Source organism: Gossypium hirsutum, chromosome D08, assembly GCF_007990345.1.
Source record: "Gossypium hirsutum isolate 1008001.06 chromosome D08, Gossypium_hirsutum_v2.1, whole genome shotgun sequence".
Classification (NCBI taxonomy): domain Eukaryota; kingdom Viridiplantae; phylum Streptophyta; class Magnoliopsida; order Malvales; family Malvaceae; genus Gossypium; species Gossypium hirsutum.
This window is the reverse complement of record NC_053444.1, coordinates 14,847,687-14,872,775: the sequence shown is the minus strand read 5'-3', so window position 1 is coordinate 14,872,775 and position 25,089 is coordinate 14,847,687. Positions and strand designations below refer to the sequence as shown.

At 32.4% G+C, this 25,089-nt stretch overlaps 1 protein-coding gene and 2 long non-coding RNA genes across 10 annotated transcripts; 1 reads left to right on the top strand and 2 right to left on the bottom strand.

The window, feature by feature from the left end:
- The first annotated feature begins 857 nt into the window (after positions 1-857).
- Positions 858-2,307, top strand: LOC121220280 (uncharacterized). The gene is made up of 2 exons (XR_005917538.1): positions 858-1,680; positions 1,773-2,307. It is a non-coding gene; the product is annotated as an uncharacterized lncRNA (long non-coding RNA).
- Positions 2,308-6,459: 4,152 nt separating this feature from the next.
- LOC107914149 (non-specific lipid transfer protein GPI-anchored 6) lies at positions 6,460-7,675 on the bottom strand. The gene is made up of 3 exons (XM_016842944.2): positions 7,160-7,675; positions 6,976-7,071; positions 6,460-6,805 (listed from the first exon to the last, which is right to left on the bottom strand). The coding sequence occupies exons 1-3, from the start codon at positions 7,476-7,478 to the stop codon at positions 6,678-6,680; spliced, it is 543 nt and encodes a 180-aa protein (XP_016698433.1). The 5' UTR covers positions 7,479-7,675; the 3' UTR covers positions 6,460-6,677.
- Positions 7,676-8,562: 887 nt separating this feature from the next.
- Positions 8,563-12,463, bottom strand: LOC121220278 (uncharacterized). 8 transcript variants are annotated; one of them, XR_005917534.1, is made up of 6 exons: positions 11,995-12,457; positions 11,712-11,890; positions 11,012-11,082; positions 9,895-9,959; positions 9,597-9,810; positions 8,563-8,785 (listed from the first exon to the last, which is right to left on the bottom strand). It is a non-coding gene; the product is annotated as an uncharacterized lncRNA (long non-coding RNA). The 8 variants fall into 8 exon arrangements; XR_005917536.1 differs by having other exon boundaries at positions 9,895-11,082; positions 11,995-12,462; XR_005917537.1 differs by having other exon boundaries at positions 9,597-9,791; positions 9,895-11,082; positions 11,995-12,462.
- Between the last annotated feature and the right edge of the window lie 12,626 nt (positions 12,464-25,089).

The following is a 25,089-nucleotide window of genomic DNA, read 5'->3' as shown; positions in this document are numbered from 1 at the left end:
TCCGAAGAGGACACTCTATTTGTATTTTTAGTTTAATCTGTGTTTTTTTAATATAGATTAGCTCTATTTTATTTGCTTAGATAAAAATATAAACTTTAGTGTTATTTTCCACCACCATTGCTGCCACCTTCATCTTCTTCAAGCAACTATCAAGAAAACTCTAAGATTTCCTTAACCCTCATTTGTTTTTATTTTAATGAATTATTTGACTATGTGTTGGGATGTTGTTTGTGTGAAAATGATGATGAGTAGTGAAATCTATGGTGGTTGGTTGATGAAAATATTGTTTGGTTACTTTTTAGTATGATGACTAAATTGAAAAAACTTGAGTAAATTGAATACACTTCAAAACTTAGAATTGATGACTCTAAGGGAGGATATAAATAGTGAGACTGAGAGTAGATCCTATTAAATATAAATTCATTTATCTTGAGTTAGTTTAGTGAGGTCGAGAGATAAGTCAGACTAAATAGTCTAATTTGGTAAAATGGTGACCGAAAAGTAAAATTGAGCCAATTAGAAATTTAGGATTTTTAGATCCTTAATTAAAAGACTAATCAACAACATAGAAGTCAACAAACTACATTCGCTTATTGGGTTGTTAATTTCGTAGTTTTACGATTTTACAATTTGGTCCTTTTAGTGTTAGGTAGCCAATTAGTGTAATTAACCCTTGATTATGAATTGTCATAACATATTATTTAGCAAGTTGTTAGCTAGACTTTCTATTTGCATGGTTGTCTCTTATGAATCACTTGGTCTTCGAACTCTATTGAGTTCTATCTTAGATTGGGCCGAAACACCTTAACCTTCCAAGCCACAAGAAATCGGTAACACAACTTGCTTATCTCCCAGCTTAATTAAATTAACAAAACCCAATTCATTCACTTGAGCTAATCCTTTTCCTTGGGCCTTTAGTATCCCTTGTGACACCCTTCAAAGAAGCACTCTCCTGCCCAACCTGCATACTAACACCAGAACCCACATACACCTTTCTACCTCATTGGCCCACTTTAAGGCCTTACCTAGACTTCACCCTAGCTGCAATAGAAACTGTCTTTTCACCACTACCCTTACCCCTTTCAAGAGTCCCCTTCTTTTTAATTCTAGAATCCACAAAATCTTATCCCCCAAAATCTTTATCGTTTTCCTCTCCACCAATTGAATTCAACACGTTAAATCTAGAATTAACGATCTTATTCCCCGCATTACCTGTCTTATTTTTCTGATCCGCCCTATAATTTTGCCGTTACTTCCTCCCTACCATTATCCACGGGCCATATGCCTTGGACCATCTGAACCACCACTTTCCACCACTGCTATATTTGTCATGGAACCCGAAACAGTGTTAGTGCAGACACCTTTCCTATACCCATAACGTCTGCACGAAAAGTAGATCGATGGCAAATGCTTATATTCAACTCTATGAATGTTACCGTTAATCAGTACCTGGGGAACCAAAGGCTTATCTAGATTAACATAAATTGCCATATGGGCAAACCGCCCCCGTGCTCCATTGTTGGGGTTAAAATCTAGTTTTGTCACTTTTACCACCATCTCTCTGATCTCCTATAATACCTTTTGTTTGTACATATACCCTGGAAAGCGGATCCAAGCCATGACAGCGCTCGAGAATGGCTGTGCAGGGTTGAACTCCAAGGACCACGGTTGTACTGTCAGGTACTGACAAAAAATGACCCACAACCCTTGTAAAAGCACTCTTTCATAGTCCTCATTGCTTTGGAATCTAACAAAAAGTTAACAATTTTCAGTGTCCATCATTTTGATCGGCATAGAGGGCTTCCACATGTTGTATATTTTGTTCTGCAAAACAGCAAACCCTGTGGTCCTACCAAATAGTTTGATGAGCACTATATTAGCCATGTCTTTGATAAAAAAATGGTAGACTCTCTCAGAGAAAACAACCAAAGGGATACCATTCACAATCGAGCTTGTGATATATCCCTCTTGAAAATAAAACTCCTCTACCAATTTCGCTCCTAGCGCTTCGATCTCCCCCCTCGAACCACCAGGGCCTTTACTCACCAATTTATCTTTCCAGGATATCGTTGGTTCAACCACCAAGTCGACGGCCATAACCAAATCCGAATCAATATCCTTATCCTTAAGGCGCACTTTCTTAGTAAATTGATCATCAGACAAACGGGACTTAGATCCATCACCTTCAATCATCCTTTCAAGGTTTTTTTTTCTTTTTATTATGGTGATAGAAACTTTGATTGTTAGTTTCTATCCAATTTTAAGATTTATTAACAACTATATAGAGCATTAAATTTTTTTATTGTACTTAATTTTTTTTTTCCATGTTCATGTGTTGTTGGTATTTAAGTTGTTTATGCTTATCACGCACGTAGGCAAATGTAATTGTAATGGCGGGCTCTTAGTGCCCTACCAGGCTTTTTTACACGTCATATTCTTCTACTACATTAAAATTTAAATATGTTTGAAAAATGCAACAACCTTATACAATATTATTCAGCGTGAGGAAAATCTTTACTTGATTTAATTATTTTGAGTTTTTTTCATTAATTTAAAGAAAGGGCAAATATTTGGTATATATTTTAAAAAATTAACATGTGTTTTTTAAATATATATTTTTAATAATTTATTATAACCCTTGTCAACCTTCTTATTCTATTTATAGAATTTAAAAATTTTATTGACAGTGTACCATATATTTTCCAATTATATAATTTGAGTTATTTGAATAATTAATTATGATTTAACTCCAATTATATAATTGTTGGGTTAGTGTACTACTTTACAATGACTAAACATGGAGGTTTGGTTGTTAGAGTAGTAATAGGAATAAAAATATATATATTTAATGCATGTGTTTTAAAACAGTTTATATAAATTTAAGTGTGTAATTAGAAATCTTTTATAAAAAATAAGATATTTTCAAATAAACTCTTTGCTACAAAGTGGTTAAAAATTATAAAATATAATTAGTAAAAAGCATGTTGAAAAGTTAATGCTCCAACCAAACAGGTTATTAAATTTCTCAACACAACGAATTCCGGTAGACCCACCACCATGCTGTCGTATTAATTGGAATTTAAATGTCTCATCTTCATTGATTTTGATGCAACCATACCAATCAATCCATGTGGGTCCCTGGATTTCCTTTGAAGCCAACATTTCTACTTTTCTATTTAATTTCGATTTTAAAAATATGAAATTTTATTATTAAATTTAGGTTGATTACAACTTCATTTCTTTTATTATATAATTTCTAAGTAAATTTAGCAGGAAAATTTTAACAACTGGAATTAATTTTTATAAATTGAATTCCAGATGCACAAAAAGTATATAAACTTAAAAGCTTATTTTAATCTACTATGTATTCTCGGTAAATAAAATGATCATAATCATTAAATACTAATTTAAGCGATTTTAATTATATAATAATGATATATCATGAAAGAACTTGGACCGCCTCTCTTCATGTTTGAACAACACATATAACAATAGTCTTGTGTAGTCAAATTTTTTGAATTGACATCGTTGACTTTTTAATGACATAACTTATAACTTAATATTGTTGAGTAGCAAATAAGAAAGTAATTTCATGTTAATGCATGTTATGATCATCATCTTTCAATCGACTCATTTGGAGGAGAAGGAAGAAGTTTAAAATGTTGAAGATTATTATCCTTATTCTTATGAAATCTTTTATGACATAATTATTCAAGATAATTTTAGAAGATAAAACCAACATTTAACATTATGATTGTTGGGGATAGACCCGATTAAGCAACGAACAAATAAAAATAGCGGAAGAAATTGAGAAATTGAACACACAAATTTAACGTGGAAAAACCTCTCCAAAGAGGATAAAAAACCACGGGCAAAAATAATTTTACTATAATGGAAAAGAATGAAGAATACAAAGATAGAGATAAAAACTAAACCCCGAAACCCGAAAAAACAAAGAACCCTCAAAACATAAACACAAAATTCTCCAAAAGTGTTATGAGTTCTAATCTCTAATAGGTGTTTTTTCTAAGGTTGTAAAAGAGTCTATTTATAGGCTAAATTCATAGGTCAAATAATAATAAAATAATCTAGACTAATCAGAGTTTGATTGAAACAAATAAACAGAGTTTAATTGAAAAATTATTTCTCAAATTTGACTAAAATAGGAGTCATGCTCAACAAATCTCCACCTTAACTCATATTTTCACAACGCCATCTTTGCCAAAACTCGCCACAGGCCTATCTTGAACTATGCAGGGAATTAACTGAGTCGAATCTATGCTTAGAAGCTGGAAGGCCTCTAGCCTTTGACTTGTACAGTGCCAAATCAAACTAACCCGAGTTTGATTTTCATGAACACAATTCCCTAACTTTTCAAAACCTGTATCCAAAAGAGAATTTCTCTTCAACGAAATGGTCAAACATTTTTCCTTCCTATGACCAAGTTGCCTCTGCTCCAAATGAGTTGACTTTGACTCCGTAACGGATGAGAGACGTCCAATTTCATCTGTCACTGTAGAACCTTCTAGAATATAAACACTTTCAGTTATTTTACCTTTTAACAAAATGAGAGCCCCATGAGACACCTTAATGCCGCTCGACTTGATGTTGATTCTGCAACCTTTCGAGTCTAAAATACTCAAGGAGATGAGATTCTATTATAAATTAGGTACATACCTGACATCTGAGAGTGTCTTAATCGTCCCATCACGCATCCTAATTTTAACACTACCAATACCAATTACTTTACTAGATGAATCGTTTGCCACGAGCACAACTCCACCTTCAACCGAATTGTACGTGGAGAACCATTCTCTATTGGGACACATGTGGAAAGAACATCCAGAATCTAGGATCCACTCGGTTGTAAGCTCGAAGCTTTCGCTCGTTGACATTAACAAGAAATCATCACCGTTTTCGTTGGCCAAATTAGCACCAGCTACATTTTCCTCATTACTCTCAGCAGCCCTTTTATTTCATAGTTTATAACAATCTGCTTTGACATGACTTAACTTCTTACAATAGCGACACCTTTTGTCTCGGTTTTTTTGATGCTACCAAAATGGAAGCTTGCCTATCTGCCTTACTATTCGAACCAAACTCATCGTCGAGTCAGCTTTTCTTTACTCAACAAATGACCTTTCACATCCTCGAACGAGAGTTTGTCTTTGCCATAAATTAGGGTCTCTCTGAAAGACTTGTATGAAAGGGGTAAATAACACAATAATAGCATACCCTAATCTTCATTATCAATCTGAACCTCAACGTTATTTAAATCATTTAAAAGGGTAATGAATTGACTGATGTGATTTTTAAGAAGCTCACATTCGTTTATACGAAACGTAAATAGACGTTGTTTCAACCCTAAACGGTTAGCTAGAGACTTAGTCGCATAAAGAGGTTTGAACCTTTTTCACAAGGCGAATGAGGTATTCTCCATCAATACCTCCTGCAATACCCTATTTGCGAGGCACAGCTGAATTGCAGATAAGACATTTTCATCAAGCTCTTCCCATTCTAACTGATTTAGATTCTCGGGCTTTTTCCCGATAACGACCTTTTTCAGGTCAGTCTGAACTAAAATTGTCTTCATCCGAACTTTCTATAGATTGAAATTTGTAACACCATCGAACTTCTCAATGTCAAACTTTGTTGTTGCCATCTCTACATGGGCAGATTTACGAAAATTAAACTAGCACTGATACCACTTGTTAGGGATCGATCCGATTAAGCAACGAACAAGTAAAAATAGTGGAAGAAATTGAGAAATTGGACACACAAATTTAACGTGAAAAAACCTCTCTAAAGAGAATAAAAAACCACAGGCAAAGATAATTTTACTATAATGACAAAAGAACGAAGAGTACAAAGATATAGATAAAAACTGAACCTCGAAACCCAAAAAAACAAAGAACCCTCAAAACGTAAACACAAAATTCTCCAAAAGTGTTATGAGTTTTAATATCTAATGGGTGTTTTTCTAAGGTTGTAAAAGAGTCTATTTATAAGCTAAATTCATAGGTCAAATAATAATAAAATAATTTAGACTAATTAGAGTTTGGTTGAAACAAATAAACAGAGTTTAATTGGAAGATTATTTCTTAAATTTGATTAAAATAGGAGTTGATAGATGCTTATCAAAATTGGTTGGATGAACAACAAAAGGAGCTTATTTAGAATGTCTTTGATAAGCTTCTTGTGCTTTATTTTGCTATTACATTTAGCACTCTTTTTAGGTATTTCTTAGAAAGTTTTATTCATTATATTGTGAGGTATTTTGTGGAAGTAATTTATAATTATTTAGGTTCAACTCACGAATGTAGAATTTGTGAATCCAACTGCATTGATAAATATAATGTGATTTCTGTCCTATTTTCTGTTATAATAGAAGTTAGAAATAAAATAATCTTATACAATTTTTGTTCTCTCTCAACCTCTGTTCAAATAAAAGTTAAAAACTGCAAACCAAAAAACTCTTTCATATCATAAAATGATGTGCTTACTCACCATGAATATCAATACATTAAATATAAGAATATATAGTTGCGAAAAAACACAATAAAATCAAAGAAAAACTAGAAAGGATTTTAAGATAAAAACATAACTGGATCCTGATACACACTCTTAAATTATGGATATAACAAACATAGCCGCAGCTGCGTGTAAACTTCTATCATTCACACGACAAAGTTTTGGTGTATGCTGAAAACCCATAGTGAAACTCCGACAGCTATCTCTACTACTCCCACGCGCTTCTTTCCCATTCCTCCATCACTCTTCTCTGCAGCACTGCTTGTGGAGTTACCTACGTACATAGATATATTTATCTGTATCACTGTGTTGAACATTAATATGTGTCCTATATGGTTTTTTCTAAGTTTTTTTTTTATATATATTTGGAGATGTTCGAAAATCATAAAAAATGAGAATGAGAAGGTATGTGGTAATAGTAAAGAGAGATGAGGTATATGTTACCACTCGCAGGTGGGGATGTGGAATGCTTCTCTGTCAGCTTTTGATATCCTTGGAATAACTTAGCTTCCTGGGAATTGGGTGCCAAGTGCAGAAGGGCTGAAATCAAGAAAAAAAAAACAGTAAATGAGGGAGAAAGCAAAGGTTATGAAATGAAATAGCATAGAGTGGAAGAGGTTTTAGTTACAGATGCATTCCGTAAGGTTAACAGTATCATGACAAGTGTGAGGGAGGGTTGCAGCAAGACTAGCATTGATGTTGAGGCCAACACTGGGGTCATCTTTATCTTTAATCAACACACACAGGCATTTCTTGCTCTTAACCAAAACTTGTTTCAGCCCACCGCAACAATCCATGGTGGGGGCTTTGGCCTGTCCACCAACGTATGGAAGACATGGAGCAAGCCCGACTAGCTGATCAGTGCATTCCGCTTTGTCTTGGTTCACATCACCGGATGCCAAATCCAGCAGCATGAGAAGCAGGATGAAAAAGAGTGAAAGCCTCATGTTTGGACTCCTTCATTGTTTTCAGTGGTAAGGCAAAGGGAAAGTAGAAGAAAAAGAAAGGAATTGAAGCTAAACACATTTCCATTATCCAGGGGCTATATAGTGAGAGAATGAGAGTTGTGAAAAGGAGAGAGAGACAAGTGGTTGGTGGCGATGGAGTTTGAAATTATTATGGTACAAATAATTCATTAAGTTCTTCCACAAGGGTCTTCATCTTCAACTGTGATCATTATTTGTTTTAATTGAGCAAATCCTTATCTGTTATATACGCACTCTCTTGCAAGTAAGCTATTGCCGTCGTCACAAAGACAATTATGAGGTATTATGCAAGGTTTAACAAAGAAATTGAGAAAATTAAAAAATTGATTTAAATTGATGTATTTTGTCCTGTTTGAATTTTGTATTCACTACACCAAAACAGGCTTTTAGCGGCGCTTTTTTAGGCCTTTAGTGGTTTTTTGGGCCGCTAAAAGTATTTGCGGCGCTCTGAGAAGCGCCGGAAAAAATGCCGCTAAAGAACGTCGCTAACTTTAGCAGCGCTTTTCCCAAAAACGCCGCTAAAGACCAAGACCTTTAGCAGCGCTTTCATCACAAACGCTGTTATAGACCATGACCTTTAGCGGCGCTTTTCTCACAAACGCCGCTAAAAACCACGACCTTTAGCGCCACTTCTAGCAAAAACGCCGCTAAAACATAATCTTTAAAAAAGTTATTTTAATCAAATAATATTTATTTTTATGATAAATATTATATTATGTTTTATTTTTTAAATTTGAACTTTAAATATATTTTTAAGGATAAATAAAAAATATTATTTAAATTAAATTTTTTATGAAAATTTTAACTTTAAAACTAAATATAAAAATTAATGAATTTAGTTTTAGAATTTAAAATAATAAATTAATAACACAATTAAAATCCAAAAGTTAGAACTCAAATTGTCGTAAATATTAAAGTAAAAATAAAAATCTAGAATCAAAACTAAAATAAACAATGAAAAGATAGCTCAAATGTAGGTTTTTGCTGCAAGTTACACAGACAATAACAAAAAATTAAACACCACACATAAAATTTATCAAACTAGTTAAGAAATACATGGTGCAGCCATGCAGTATAAATACAATAGAATCATAGGGTAATTTTGCATAAATATCTTCAGAGTATCAAGAACAATTTGTCACAAAATTATAAAACATGATAAAAAAAAAGAACAGGTAGCAGACAAGCTATTTGTTACTTTTTGTTTTGCTTCCAAGGCTTCCTCAGCTGCCTTCATCTTGGCAACAGAATCATCTTCATCATCCCAGCTTAAGAAAACAAAGAACCTATTGTTAAACAATTTATAACTTGAAAAATAAAAGAACCATGTTACTCGGACTTAGGTATGAGTGTTAGGTGTCAGTATAAAGACATGTCAGATATGGGTATGAAGGCATGTCTGAGATGAGTATGTTCAATTTTTTCCTTATGTGTACTCTTCTCACTACCCCTGCTATGATTTCTCTCATACTCCCTCTCCACTTTCTCAACTTCCTTTTCAGCCTGTGGTCTCCTCAACCTCTTTGTCCTGGGGGAAGGATAACGTGAACTAGCATGTTTTGGAGCTAGAACGATTCTCTCTTTCCAAAGAATGATCCCTGTGAGACCTTCTGTGCCGAGAAGGAGACTTATATACTAAATGATGCCAGTATCAAGCAATTTCAGTTTCCCACAACAAGGAAACAGTTTGAATTATTACCTTATTGTGGAAAAATGAAGCAGGCGGGAAAATTTCTGGCTCTAACATTAGTACTCTGAAACAATAAACTTTAATACACAATGGTGACTATAGGATGGACATCTGAACTCCCTAAAATTTTATGCATTATGTTAATGAAAAATGAAGTGCAGTATGATGTGCTACTTGCTTTACTTGTGCAAGTTCAGCGAACAATATATGCATGACATTAAACAGGTGAATAGATCAATGCATAAGCTCCAATATGCAAGGCAGTTACCGTCCAAACCACAATACAGAACATACAGAGATAACAACTAATTATTACACAAACTTGCAAAATTGCCAAAGCACAATGCAGAAAAAAACAAGTCTACAACAAAATCATAAAAAAAAGCTACCTTCATTTGCTTGCCCAGGAGGGCTCCGATTCCGTGAGGAAGAACTACCAGCCCCGGTTCGTTTAGATAGGTAAGGTAGAATCTCAGACAAAACAATCTCCGCAGCTGCGTCCACATCCTTAGAGTTCTCGATAGCAATAGCTTTTAGAATTCGTGAATCAACATGTGCAGTAGGTGTAAGAAAATATACTTGCACTGCATGTTTGTTACATTTCTTTTTCCAAATCACCACGCTTTATGTTATACACATACATAAATCAATTATAGCATGGGATTAAAAATGAGTAAAAAGAAATACCTGCGGGAAAATATCCATCAAGCATTTATAAACCTTTTTAAACCCCAAAGTGGAAAGCTATTAACCTGCAAATAAAGTAACAAAAATTTACATGAAATCTGTAATCAAAGTAAAAGACGATGAAGTATTCACGATGAGAACCATAATTTTAATCACGTTAATCAAACGTAAAACTATAAAAGCTTAATTTTAAAAACAGAATTAAGGAATAAAATTTTAAAAAATATTACATGCAAAATGACTGATCAATTGATAGAATTCCTTCCAATTAGTAATGGAGAAAAACAAAGGAGGGAGATATGATTAATATAAAATAGTGTATCATAGAATCAGATGAACCGAAAGTAGAAACCCTAACGCCAAGTCTGGATATTAAAAAGACAACAAAAGCTAATTTTGTATTAAAGAAAAAAAAAACTTTCTTATTTTCATGCAACACAATTTGATAGCACTATAGAAATTATAACTGCTCTGCACACAATTCTGATAATAGGTTCACGTATTTTCATGCAAATTTAAACTATTTGAAGAATGAGAGAATTAAAATATGCACAAACGATAAGATAAAGAGCATAAAATGTACAATCCATGCTTGACGTTTGCTGCACCACTGATTTTCTTTTTCTTTTCTTAATAAAATTTCATCCTTACCATAACATCAGTTACTCCTATAATCTAAAAAATTCATCCTCATATATCTTTGTAAAGTGGGATATACGTTACTTCATCCTGATTCGGGTCGGTCATTCAGACTCGAAAATTTATTCAAAAAGTGAAAGATTTTATATAAAAAAATATAATCTAAATTAAACTTGAACTAGATTTTAAGTCCATTTTTTAATCAGATCTGAACATAAAAAACAGACTTAAAATTATATATTGACTCGACTCAAATTCGATCCCAACCACGATCAAGTTTAGACAAAACAAATACGATGCAAAAGGAAATTTGATTATTCAAACGTGCCTTGAACGAATAATTACCTGTAATAATGTTTTTATATATATATATCTCAACAATTTGCAGTTAATAAAAGTAAAAATTATATTAAATAAAATTAAGGCATCACGGGGCCTCTTGCAACTTGGCAAATTACCACTAAAAAAGGGATACAACCTGTACAGATAGTGTTGTTTAGAACTTCTTCAGTAGCTACCTCGATTCTGTTGGACAATCCGACACCGTTTCTAAGAAAATGAAATTTTTATTAGTGTAGCTACCAAATTTTATAGAAGGTTATGTATTATTGAGTTGGCTACATTGTCATTGACTGACCTCACCTTTAAAGGGATCGAAGATAGAGTGCCATTTTGACAAATAATATATGAGCAACATGATAATATTGAAAATAAAAACAAAGCTACGTGTCACATTTTATATGGTAAAGCATAGCATGAAAAATGATTAATGATTAATGATTAAATATGACTTAGACCTAGCCAGATCAAAAAGATAATTAGCAAATTGAGCCCTAGTAACCTAATTATCAACAAAATCAAAATAACTACAACAAACCTGAAAATAAAGGAACTAAAAATCTTCAAATTGAAGTACTTAAGATCCTTTGTTCATAAAAATCTATCACGCCTTCTAATTTTCAATAACTCCATCCACTAATATCAAAATAGAAGAGCGGTAATCCTCACTATCAAACTTTTAAGTTTTGTTGACATATAAAATCCAGTAAACAACTGAAAATAAAACCAGAACTCAAGCTGAAAATATTGCATCCACAAGCTTTATTGAAATTGAAGCACTTCACCACTAGAAAATGAAAGTAAATGAATAAACTTAAAAGGTATACTAAGAAACTTACCTCATACATGTACAAGTCAGACATGCCTTCCAGATCCTTAACCACCAGTAAAAACAAATCCAATATTTTGATTCGATGTCATGTCGATGGATCATTTTAAAATAGAAGATAAGTAAAGATCTCCAACAAGAGTGTTAAATACTGCCTTGTATCTTCTTCTTTTTTCCCTTTTAACAATTCTGCATCAAATTCATCATGCATCACTTCTGTACATCCATGCCTTGTGTAGACTATACAGCTAAAATAACCACAAAAACATAAGAAGAAAATAATAGAGACTAACCTCAATCGCCAACACTCCAGCTTTTCAATTCCAGTCTCTCCTTGAAGAAAACCCAAACTTTACACTAAAAAATAAAAAAAAAATATATTACAAAGATTGACAACTCTACTTCCGACTTCGCCAATGCTAAACCCTAATTTGGAAACACCTGATACTTCAATGATTATTTTACTCGTAAGCAGATTGGAGAGGGTAAGATCCGACGAGGTCGCTTTTAACGCCGTGGAGACCGAATCGCAGCGCGCTGTTCTGGGCTCCTCCAATTTCATGCCGAATGGTCTTTGGTGCCTCCATTTTCCTTTTCTGTTTTTTTCTTTTTGAATATAATCGCTTCTTGTTAAATTTTTCTTTTGGGATTTTTTTTATAATGTCGCAGAGAGGGAGGGAGGGAGAGAAAGCAAGACAGACGGCGTGTTTGCAAAGTGAAGAGTTTTAGGGGGAAAATTAGGGGTTTCACGGGGGAAATTTGGGGATAAAATGACGGGATTTTTTAAAAGTAATATTATTCTTTGCGGTTATTCAGTTTGAATAAAACGACGTCGTTTTGTTCTGCTAAAAATCTATTATTTTATTTATTAAAAATTATTAGTTAAGTAATTTTATAAAATATTTATTATTACTATTTTTTATAAATTAGATTTTATAAAAAAACCAAGTTATTAAGTTAGAAAACAAATATCGTATATTTTGCTAGATCTAAGTAAATTTAAATATAAAATAATTTTTATTGTTTTTAAACAATGGAATGGGTGATTCGGGTAAAACGAGCTTGAAGTTAAAAAAGTTTTTAAAATATGTATTAATTTGTCTATGTTTAAAATTTTAATAAATGAAAAATATCTATAATTAATATATATTAAAATAATAATAATACGAGTGGTCTAAAATGGATTTGAGTTAGCTATATAAAATAAAGACAAAATTTAGGTAAAAATTAAGACTCGTATTTCAAGTTAAGCTAGGCTTGAACAAATATAATGCATGTTAATAGAATACATAGGTCCTACAAAACGCAACCTATAATCTCTTCAAGTTAGGTTTTAGTTAAAATTAATTTTTAATAGAGTTAATTACACCATGCATCCCTAAACTATAATTTTCATTTTAAATTGGTTCCCAAGTCTTTAAAATATTCTAATTACATCCTTAAACAAACGAGGTTATATCAATATGGTCCCTCCATTACTAAAATCATTAATTTAATAGTTAAATGAGACGTCAAGCCTTAAGTGGCATTGTTTAAAATGAAAATTTTAAAAAAATATTGTAAAAATCATATTAAAAAAAGGGATATCCCTAGAGCAGAATAAGAATGAAAATTAACCCTGTACTTATTAAAACGTTGTGAAACTATTTAATGTCAAATTCTTTGAAAATATTTAAAAACTCAGTATTATTGTTTTATTATTCCCTCAACAAATATAATGCAGCTTTAACGGTTTTAAATACACCAAAACGATTTTGAAGAACCAAATCTTCACACGATTTTAAAGAACCAAATTAATATTATCTATTTTACAATTAGAAAGCGGTACTAGTTAATCTAAACCCTAAACCATAAGCCTAAACCCTAAAACCCTAAACCCTTAACACATAATCTCTAAACCTTAAACCCCAACCTTTAAACCATAAACCATAAACCATAAATAATAACCCCTAAACCCATAATCCATAAACCTTAAAATAGTAAGTCCTAAACTTTAAACTCTAAACTATATACCAAAAACCAAAAACCTTAAACTATAGTGATAATTAATTCAATATTTTAAAATTAATACTATCTCTTTTACGATTATATAAGAAATTATTTAATATGTAAATTAAAAAACACTCAGTAATGTACCCAAAAAACTTTAAAAAATAGTATTTTAATTTTTCTATTTTTAACAAATAGTTTTCTATGTTTTTTATTTCAACTTATTTCTACGTGTCATTGTTTTTTTTGAAGATTTTGAATATTCAATTAAAAATAACTTGAATTTTAATTAATATAAATAAATCAATTAAATAATAAATAGACAAATAAAATATTTTTTGCGGCGCTTTTCCAAAAACGCCGCTAAAATAGAGCATTAGGGGCACTTTTTCAAAAACGCCGCTAAAGCCCTGAGCATTAGGGGCGCTTCCTCAAAAACGCCGCTAAAGACCCAAGCATTAGCGGCGCTTCTTCAAAAACGCCCCTAAAGACACAAGCATTAGCGGCGCTTCCTCAAAAACGCTGCTAAAGACCCAAGCATTAGCAGCGATTCTTCAAAAACGCCGCTAAAGACCCAAGTATTAGAGGCGCTTTTTCAAAAACGCCGCTAAAGTCCCAAAAACTCACAAAAACGACGTCGTTGGGCTTAGGCTTCTGCGGCGCTTTTTGGAAAACGCCGCTAATGCTCATTTTTAGCGGCGTTTATAGAAAAGCGCTGCTAATACTCGATCTTTAGCAGCGTTTTTTAGAAGTGCCGGTAAAGATTGATTTTTAGCGGAGTTTTTTTATCCAAACGCCACTAAAAACGCCGTTAAAAGTCTGTTTTGGTGTAGTGATTGTTCAGTTTAGTTTCAGATTAAAGTTATCACTCACATCATACATTTTAGTTTAAGTTCAATTTTTTCATATGAAATTCGTTTCATTTAAATCAAACAAAAAAAATATTTTTAAAAGAATAGTCCTAATAGGATATGGACTAAATCATTTAACCTTCTCCTCCTCCTCCTTATTATTATTATTATTATTATTATTATTATTATTATTAAAATTGGATACGATCATATAATAAGTTAAAAGTTAAAGTTATGGAAATATTTTATAAAAAGGTTATAAAGTGTAGTTTTATATTAGAGTAAACGAACCATTTCTTAAATATAATAATTAGCATAATTGTAATTTTAGAAAAATAGTTTATTAAACTTTATAATATTTTATTTATAAAAAAATTATATACAAGTTGTCAATATTTAATAGGTATGAATTTAATCCATTATATGGAAGATTACAATTACTTGGTTATAACTAATTGGCATAATGATTTATTTAGTCTTCCAACTTTATAAAAAAAAAGTCATTTTAACTATCCATTTAATTGTTCACCTATTTTAGCCATTAAACTTGTATTTTTTTGTCAAATCACCTCAAAATAGATGGAAAAAATTAACTTTGTTAACTTTCCTGACATGGCATCCATGTGTATTCCATGTTAGCAATTAATTACTTTTTTAAAAAATAAAAAAAATATTTTTATGATTTTTATAATTTTATAATAATTTTAATAATTTTTAATAATTTTAATTTTGTAAATTTTAAAAAATTAATTAATTGCTAACGTGGCATCCACGTGTATGCCACATTAGCAAGGTTAGCAGAAAAGAGGCAAAAGAGGCAAACAACATAAGTTTAAGGGCTAAAAGAGGCAAAAAATTAAATGAAGGGCTAAAATGACTTTTTTGCAAAGTTGAAGGGTCAAATAAGTCATTATGGTAAATAATTAAAGCTAGAAACTAATTAAACAAATTAAAAGAAATGATACAGGAAAGCATTAGGTATATGAATGATTTATGTATTATTAACTTTCCTTTTAATAGCTTTGAGTGATTTATCAACCTAATAGTTTAACTTAAAATGACTTTATAAATTGTCTTGTGGAGGATTATGATATTAATTTAATTATTTAGTTCATTTTATGAATGTATAAATGAATCTAGAGCATGTATTATGATTGTTCTAAAAAAAATAAAAATTGCAATATTAAAATTTTGGGGCCCAAAACAAGATTTGAACTTAAAGGTTCAAGATCATTAATATAACAATATGCATTAAAATAAATTAGTTGTATAGGGTTACATATCATTACTAATCTACCTTAATTATATAATGCTAATTGTATATATTATAATCGTTGATACACAATATCAATTGAAGTAGAGAAGGAGGAGAGAGGGCGATGCCAAAGAAGACCGATTCATCCGTTTTAGGGCCAAGAGCTGAAAAGGAGTCCCCCTTATCCTTGAGGTATTTATAGTGTCACATCCCAAAAATTGGGTTAGTAGAAATTGAGTTAGTGAACCGAGAATGGTCACGCTTTATTTTTAAATTGAGTTAGGAGTTATGTCAAGTGATTAATTTGTTCTAGTGGATAAGTGTTTTGTGTATGTGCTTAGGTCTTGTGTTCAAATCATTTCCCTTGAATTTTTATTATTTTTGTTCCAACCCCTGACTTTGAATATCTAGCTTATCTATTATTTTCGCTCATATATTAACAAGATTGAGTCTGTTGGTTTAGTAGTAAGGCTTTAGCTTAGCTAAAGGTCTTGTGTTTGAATCTTGTTCCTGAAAAGTGAAATTATTTTTGCTATTCCCCTATGCCGCTCATGTGTTTGAAAGTGGGTTGAATTTGGATCCTAGGAAATCTGATAAGGATAACTATCAAATTTAGTGGTTGGTTTTAAAATATATATATATTATTTTTGGAGAATTTTTCTCTCCAAAACACTCCTTCAATCGTCCCACTCTCTTCCTCTCTCATCTTTTGTCGTCCCAAGTTTGTTCCCCCTCCATCTCACGTTTGTTTTTCCCTCTTTTTAATTCTTTTCTTTTGTTACAATAAAGCAATGGTTGTGTCGATTTCCTTTGTTTTCCTAAAGATTACTTTTTAGTTTTCATTGCTTGCCTTCTTCATTCTCATTGTCATCTTGTTCTGTGGTGTTGATTGGTAACACTTTTTTGTGGTGTGGTCGAGCGTGCATTAAATGTCACATCCCTAAATTAGGTTAGTAGAAATTAGTGAACCGAGAAAGAGGCCACACCCTGTTTAAAAATAAATGTTGAGAAATTGCGTCAAGTGAATTGATCTGGTTCAATAGTTTAGTAATGTGTTGGTGTGTGTAAGGTCTGGTGTTCCTTTTCCTTTGAAAATTTTGTATTACTTTTATTCCTACTCCTGGCTCTTTCCGTGTAAGTTATAATCTATTCTTTTCATTTTGTTGGCAAGAATGAGCCTACTCGCTTAGAGGTAAGGTTTCAGCTTACTCTTGGGTCCCTAGTTCAAATCCTGTTGTTGCCAAAGTTGAATTAATTTTAGTTCTTGCTAGTTGTGTCGTCCAAGTGGAGGAGTCTGGGTGGAATTTTAATTCCTAGCTACCTGATAGGGTAATAATTAGATTAGATTTTATTTTGTTTTTTTAAATAATATCTCTTAAAACCTCCCTACTAACTTGCCGTCCCATTTTTTCCAATTTTCCAATCTTTTGTTTTGGCCATTTTTCTTTTGTTCTAATAAATTTCCTCTATCGTTCTTTCTCCCATTTCCCTCTTTTTTCCTCATTTGTTTTGGTTCATATTTGCAAGTTCAATCGTTGTTCCTCTTCTACTGATTCCTAGTTAATGTTTTTCCTAGTGAATCATTATTTTGCTGATGAGTTTTGAAAGAGAATTTGTGATTTTGTTTTAGTTTAAGTTTTGTAAGTGCAATCTTTGGTGGAATCAGAGCCTGGGTTCAAAACTTGGGCTATGATTTTTAGTTAAAAATTTTGCATGAAAATTGATTTAAATAATTTGGATTTTGGATTAATTCTGATATTTGGGTTTATAGAGAATCTAAGACTCCGGCGCCGATCCTGTAAGTACTTCTACTTTAGCTATACTAGACAAACTAGTAAATTGTAGTGCTAGGATTATTCTACTCTAGCTAAAGACTGTGATAATTTTGTAAAAACTCTTATAAAACTTTAGACTTAGGATCTAAAAATATTCTAAGCTAAAATTTAGATTTCTGAATTGTAGAGAAGTAAAATGAGTACACGTGGTCATGGTACGCCAGGGCGTGGTGGACATAGCTGAGTGACTCAAATCGAGTCCTCTTTTCTGGGTAGCATGCCCAATCTGGAAACAAGTGTGATTGTGGAGACGTTTGTTTCTTAGAGCGGTAAATAGTAAACCAGAGACGATGTTGTGTCCCAAGATATGTTTAGAGATTTGCAAAGGGTCGTCAGGGCGTAGTTTGAAATTATGGACCGAGGGTCAGTGATTGAGTGATTCCGGTCGAATGAGACAATAATGGTGAAAGAGAATGGTCGTTTGGAGAGCGAGGAAGAGGAAAGGAATACAATATGGAATAAGAGGAGTTTTAGTCTTATTAGTTTGAATCCGCGACCGTAGAAGTAGGTCAGAGCAGACAAACCTCAGCAGGTTGAGGCAGCTGTGGGTATGGATCGGGTTCCGATTTGTGCTTTCTCTGTTAGGCACCATTCGAGCGTGTGTTGGATGAAAACGGGGGCATGTTTTAGATGTGGGTCTGTTGAGCACTGTGTTAGGGATTGTTCACATTATTCTCTTAGTCAAATATGAGCTTTAACCCAGAAAAGGAGTCAGAGATTGGTTTATGCAATTAAGCGTCGAGAGGTTCGAGACTCATCGGGTGTTAATGCAGGTACTTTTACAATCCTTTCCAATTGTACCTTACTTTTATTAAGAACTAGTTGTACCCAAGTGCCTACTGTTAGTGGTGTATCTGAGAATCCGGGTTAGAGGAAATTGTTAGCAATAATTTTTTAGTTAGTTCTTTGAGATGGTCCATGTGAGTGAATAGGAGGTCTGTTGAAGGTTTGAGGAGAAGTATTGTCTGGATTGCATTGAAATCAAAGTCGTTTAGAAGAAGAGTGGTGGTCAGTTTGGAATAAGGAGTTATGAATTTTGTGGTTAGTAAATGGTGTGACAACATGAATTTTGAGGATGAAATTCTTTTTAAGGAGGGGAGAGTTGTCACATCCCAAAAACCAGGTTAGCAGAAATTGGCTTAGTGAACCAAGAGAGATGTCACGCTCTGTTTAAAAATAAATATTGAGAAATCGTGTCAAGTGAATTGATCTGATTCAGTGGTTAAGTATTGAGTTTGTGTGTGTGAGGTCCTGTGTTCAAATCTCTTTCCTTGAATTTTTATTATTAGTTTTCCAACCCCTGACTTTGGATATCGAGCTTATCTATTATTTTCACTCATCTATTGACAAGAATGAGCCTGCTGGCTCAGTGGTAAAGCTTCAGCTTACCTAGAGGTCCCGTGTTTGAATCCTATGTATGCAAAGTGAAATTCTTTTTGCTTTATCTCTGTCTGTGCCACTCAGATAGTCAACTTCTGGAAAATCTAATAGGTTAGGATTTAGTGGGATTTCATTTTTAAAAAATTTTAAAAATATCCTAAAGAGAAAATTCTCCCACGTTCCTCTCACACACACTCTCTCTCTCACATCCCACTCTCACTTAACCCCCAAATTTTCATTGTTTCTTTTTTTTTTGCTACAGAAACTTTTCTTCCTTGACGTTTTCTTTTCTGACTTTTCTATTTTCTTTTGATTCTTTCAGATTTTCTTAAAACAATTCCTTATATTTCCTTCCTTGTTGTTTTCATGTCTGTTTTGCGGTGGTTTTGCCCTATGCATTTTTAGTTTTTGATTTTGCTAATTGGGAGTGTGCGATTCGAAATTCAAGAGGGTGTGGTAAGTTTTTGTATTAGAATAATGTTCATTTTATGTTAAGAATGATGTGTTTGGAAGATGTTATTTGAGAGGTTTTGTTATGATGACTTTATTTCTATGATTTTGCTAGGGGAGAATCGCATGACAAATACTCCTCCAACGATTTGCAGTGTTTCAGGAATTGATTTAGCAAGGGGTAAGTAATTGAATGTCATTTTGGAGGCTATTTTTAGTGGTTAGGGCCAAATGCCCTACTGTGTTTGGCTGAAATTTTAGGAAGTTTTGTTTTCTTGTTAATCGATACTTGTTTTTGTCACTAATCTGTATGTTGGATGTCATTTAGGTATTAGATTCGCTGTTGTTGCATTGGCATCGAAAAAACAATCAAGTGTGTATCTTCTGTTCCAAAAAATAGCGAACAACGCGAAGTTGAAAAGTATACTATCAACGCCACACGGCCGTGTGGTCTTATTTTTTATAAAATTTAGTTAGGGTCACGATTTAAAGTGCGTTTCAAGGTTAGCAGTATTGTAGAGTTTGCTAAGTGATATTCATATTTCTAGTAGATGAATTTGTGGTTTTTCTTATGTATGAGTATTTCCTGTAAGCATGTTAATTGAAGTAATTCTGTATCTGAGCTGAAAATTCTGAGTATGCCATTAGTAGAATTGAATATGTAAGTATGTTGATTTGTGTGCATCTGAAAGTTTGATTATGATATTGTTGCATGTGTATTGGGGTGGGATAATTATGTGACAGAAGAAGTGTTGACAGTTTAATTATCTGGCTTATCTAGTGGTTTTACCATATATATTTGTTCTGGCAGCTTGATTGCAAATATGATGGCTTGACCACATATATCTGACCTGGCAGCTTGACTGCAAATATGGTGGCTTGTCCACACTTAAATGATTCTAGTGGGTTACCGCACAATTTTTGGCAACTTGTCTGCACTATTCTGAAAAGTGACACATGCTCACTTATATGCGTGTGAGGTTGGACGGGTATTTTTTACCCTAATTGGTGTATAGGGATGGATGAAGATGGTTTGTAACAAATGAGGGTAGGATTTATTTCTATTATGTTTTAAGTGTTGCCTTATATGAAATGCCATGCCATTTGTATCTGATCTAATTATTATGTTGCATTACATAGTATGCTATGATGTGTATTTTGTTCGATTTCTAACTTCTGTGTGATTTTATTGTCTTTTCTGTATAAACGGGTGGAGTTACACACTGAGCTTGTTAGCTCACCCTTTCGTTTTCTAACTTCTCAAGTAATCAACAAACTTAGGATCGGGCGGCACACGGGAGCTCAGATTGATTTTCTAGATAATAACATAAAATAGTTGATGTTTAATCCTTTTTTGGGCTGTGTGCCAGGCCATGTGGGCCCATTTTCAGTAAAATTTAGTTAGGGAGCATATCGAAGTGCATTATGAGGTCAGTAATATTGTAGGGTTTGCTAAGTGATATTTATGTTGCTGGTATATGAATCTATGATTTTGCCTTTGTATGAGTACTTTCTGAAAGCATGTTAATTGAAGTAATTTTGCATCTGATCTAAAAATTCTTAGTATGTCATTAGCATGATTCTGATATGTAAGCATGTTTGATCTGTGTACATCTAAATATCTGGTTATGCTATTGTTCCGTGTACATTGGGGTGAGATTATTATGTGACAGAGGAAGTGTTGGCAATTTAATGATTTGCCTCATCTGGTGGTTTAACCACATATCTGTTCTGGGAACTTGACTTAAATTCTGGTAGCTTGACCACACTTGTCTGATTCTGGTAGATTACCACATTATTCTAGCAGCTTTGACTGCACTTTTTTGCATAGTGTCATACGCTCACTTATTGGTGTGTAAGGTTAAATGGGTGTTTATTACCCTATTTGGTGTGTAGGGATGGACAGAGATGGTGTGTAGCGGATGGGGGTCGGATCTATATCTGTTTTGTATTATGTGTTGCCTTACATGATATGCCATACCATCTGTATCTGATCTGATCATTAAGTTACATTGCATAGTATGCCATGTTGTGTATTCTGTTCGATTCCTGACTTCTGTGCGATTATGCTATCTATTTTGTTTGTATGGGTTGAGTTGCACACTAGGCTTATAAGCTCACCTAATAATTTTCCCTTCTCAGGTAATCAGCAGACTTAGTATAGGGCATTGTGGGAGCTCGGATTGGTATTTCGTATATGTCGGTTAACATAAATTTTATTCTTGCTTTATAAAATTTTGGAATTTCTTTTTGGTTTTATTTTGGCATTTTCAGCAATTGGCCTAAACAAACTATATGTTTTCCTGGAATATAAATTTGGCATTTGTTTTCAAAAATAAAAAAATGATAGATTTTCTACTCCAAACCAAATTATTAATTAAGTTTTTGAAAAGGTAACCAAATTAATGATACGACTTTTTTGTTTTGTAGAAAAAGATGAATGTTTTGAAAAATACATTTTAGACTATAGTTAAGTTTTCTAATAAATAATTAGAAATGGGTTTCAGTAAAAAAAAAGCAATGGTTTAGAAAGTGAATAATCTAGTTTTTGAGTACATAGTGTAACCTTTAAGATCTGACCGTAGCATTTAGGCTAATTTTGGGGTGTTACATATAGGCAAGTGGGGGTTCCTACCCAATTATACCACTCATTGGACTCTAAGTGGCCTAATGGAGAGTCCAATCGGGTCTAAATTTATGTAAGGATATAAGTATAACAATAGTATACCATAAGGTTAGTTGCACATTTAGGGTTTAAAGTTACATATCATTAATATAAAAATGCACATAATAATAACATAGTTGCATATGCCATATAGGGTTACACATTATTACTAATATACCTTAATTATATAATGCTACTTGTATATACTATAATATACCATGAAGTTAGTTACATGTAAGAGTGATATCAATTTGTTTCGATTGGGTTTTTAGGTTTAGCTCTGTAACACCTCAATACCTGACCCGATCATCGGGTCTGAGCAACTATGATAAATTATATTCAATTTAATACAATTAAACATTCAAAGATGCGTAACACATATGTATAATATGATATGTGTTCAGTTTCGAGTCTTATACGAGCTTACAAAAGCTCTTTTGCTAACCCGAGATTGAAATAGGACCACATAGTAAAGATTGCAAAGTATCGAGTTGACATTGCAACTACAGGGGGTTGCTCATCACGACGCAACCCACTGACTAGATCTCGTCGTAACGTTGAGAGTATGTCATCATAACGTAAATCTCTGTTTCCAAAAGGTCCATTTTGGTACAAGTTTGGATGACCTGAAATAATAATTAAACATTTCAATTTCAACAAATTCAATGACAAACATTTCAATTACTAGGCAAAAGAGGACTATAAAAACATTTCTGAGTCGATGATTGCTTCCTGGGTACTAGAATCATCTCTATACTCTCGATATTCACCTATACCTGTGCACGGAGAAAACAAACTGTACATTGAGCGATAAAGCTCAGTCGTTATAATATAAGTTTCAATTAATTGAATACATCCAATTCCAAATTCTAATATCAATCAATTCATATAAAATTCATGCTAATCCTCAATCAGCATATCAACATGTATATACCACAAATGCATCAATTTCGTCAAATGGATCAACTATACATTGCCTCGATTCACAACCTAGATGAACATATCATACCAATATAATTAATGTTTGCATTTCTATTCAATTTAATGCATCCAATCATATTCTCTTTTCATTTCTGAATGGAATCAATTCATGTAACACCCCTAACCCGTATCCTTCTCCAGAATAGGGTTATAGAGCATTACCGGAGTTTACAAATTAATTTTCAGACATTTCATTTCATCAAGCATTCATATTTATAACCAATCAAAATCAAAACATTTATGAGCTATCATTAACCAATTTAACTTATACAAGTCATTATAACCAGAATCAAATCATCCAAAATTACCAATAGAACCAATGGATAATGTGATATATCTCCAACAAGCTTCCAACCTAATCGAGCTTCCGATAATTATTTCAAAACATATAATAATTATACCTATTACCAGTAATAATTCAATTCCAATAATAAAACACACATATATATAATATTCATTACCAAATAGCATTCACTTCTATTAAAATTATACAAAATATAGTTCATACGAACTTACCAGGCTAAGTTGCAGAAATAGCAAAATTCAGGGACATTTTGGAAATTTTCTATTTTTCTCGAATTTCCACCCAATCTTGATCTAAATTAATATTTCATTCAATTTACTAATTTAAATAATAAAACAATTCATTTCATGCAATTTGGTCACTTTTTGACATTTTTACAAATTTACCCTTAAAGTTTCCTATTTGTTCAATTTAGTCCTTGAACCTAAAATAGGTAAATTGGACATTTTTAATGAAAACTCATGCTAGTTGAATAATTATATATTTTCCTCCTCCTCCTCTCCATTCCACACCCTTAATGTATATAACATGCTTATATGTAATATTATCTATAATTTCACCATTTATTTATATATTCATTCAAAGCTGTCCACTTGAGTAATAACCAGTAAATTATTCATATCTTCAGCTACGGAACTCCAAATTAAGATCCGCTAATTTTCCCAAAACTAGACTTACATATATTCTTACCATAAAATTTTTAGAATTTTTAGTTTAGCCAATAAGTACAGTTTATTCATTAAAGTCATCCCTGTTCTTCTGTCTGACAATTTCGACCCTTCTTCACTAAAAATTAATTATCTCATCATACGGTATTCGTATGATGTTCCCATTTGTTTATATTAAAAATATACTCATTAAGGATTTTAATAATGTAAATTTTAACCCCTAATTATTTTTCTGCAAGTTTTGATGATTGTCCAAAGTCAGAACAGGGGAACCCGAATTCATTCTAAAATTGTCTCACAAAATTCATTATATCTCATGATTTACAATTCCATTACTTACACCGTTTCTTCTATGAGAAACTAGACTCAATAAGCTTTAATTCCATATTTTTTTATCCTCTAATTCGATTTCCATGATTTATGGTGATTTTTCAAAGTTAACCTACTGCTGCTGTCCAAAACTGTTTTAGTGCAAAATGTTGATTACTAAATTTATAACACCATTATTCCCTTTCTCTATAGTATTTCCCATCACTTTCTTTTATTTTTCTTCACTAACATATCAAGAATATAGAACCTTATATAATAAAATCCTACATTAACATCAATTTCATACTTTTTCAATAATATCAAACTCAAAAATATATTGAAATCTTGATGTTCTTACCTTGCTCTATTGATTTCAATCTTTAGCTTGATTTTCTCTGTCCTCCAGCCCCTATTTCTTGAATCTAACTTGATATTCTAGCTCCCCATAGTCTCCTTATCAATTTTCTCTCTTGGTGGTTACGGAAATTTCTTTGAATTCTAAGTGAAAATGGTAGATTTTTGGTAAAAATGACCAATTGTAAAGAAAAGAAAACTTTCTTTCTTTCTTCTTCTTCTCACGTTGGTGCATGGGAAAGATGATGAATTCTTTTCATCTTTCCTCCCTTTTATATTAATCATTTAATAATAAAATAATACTAAAAATCTTAATAAAATATTAATTAAATAACATTTATCTAATT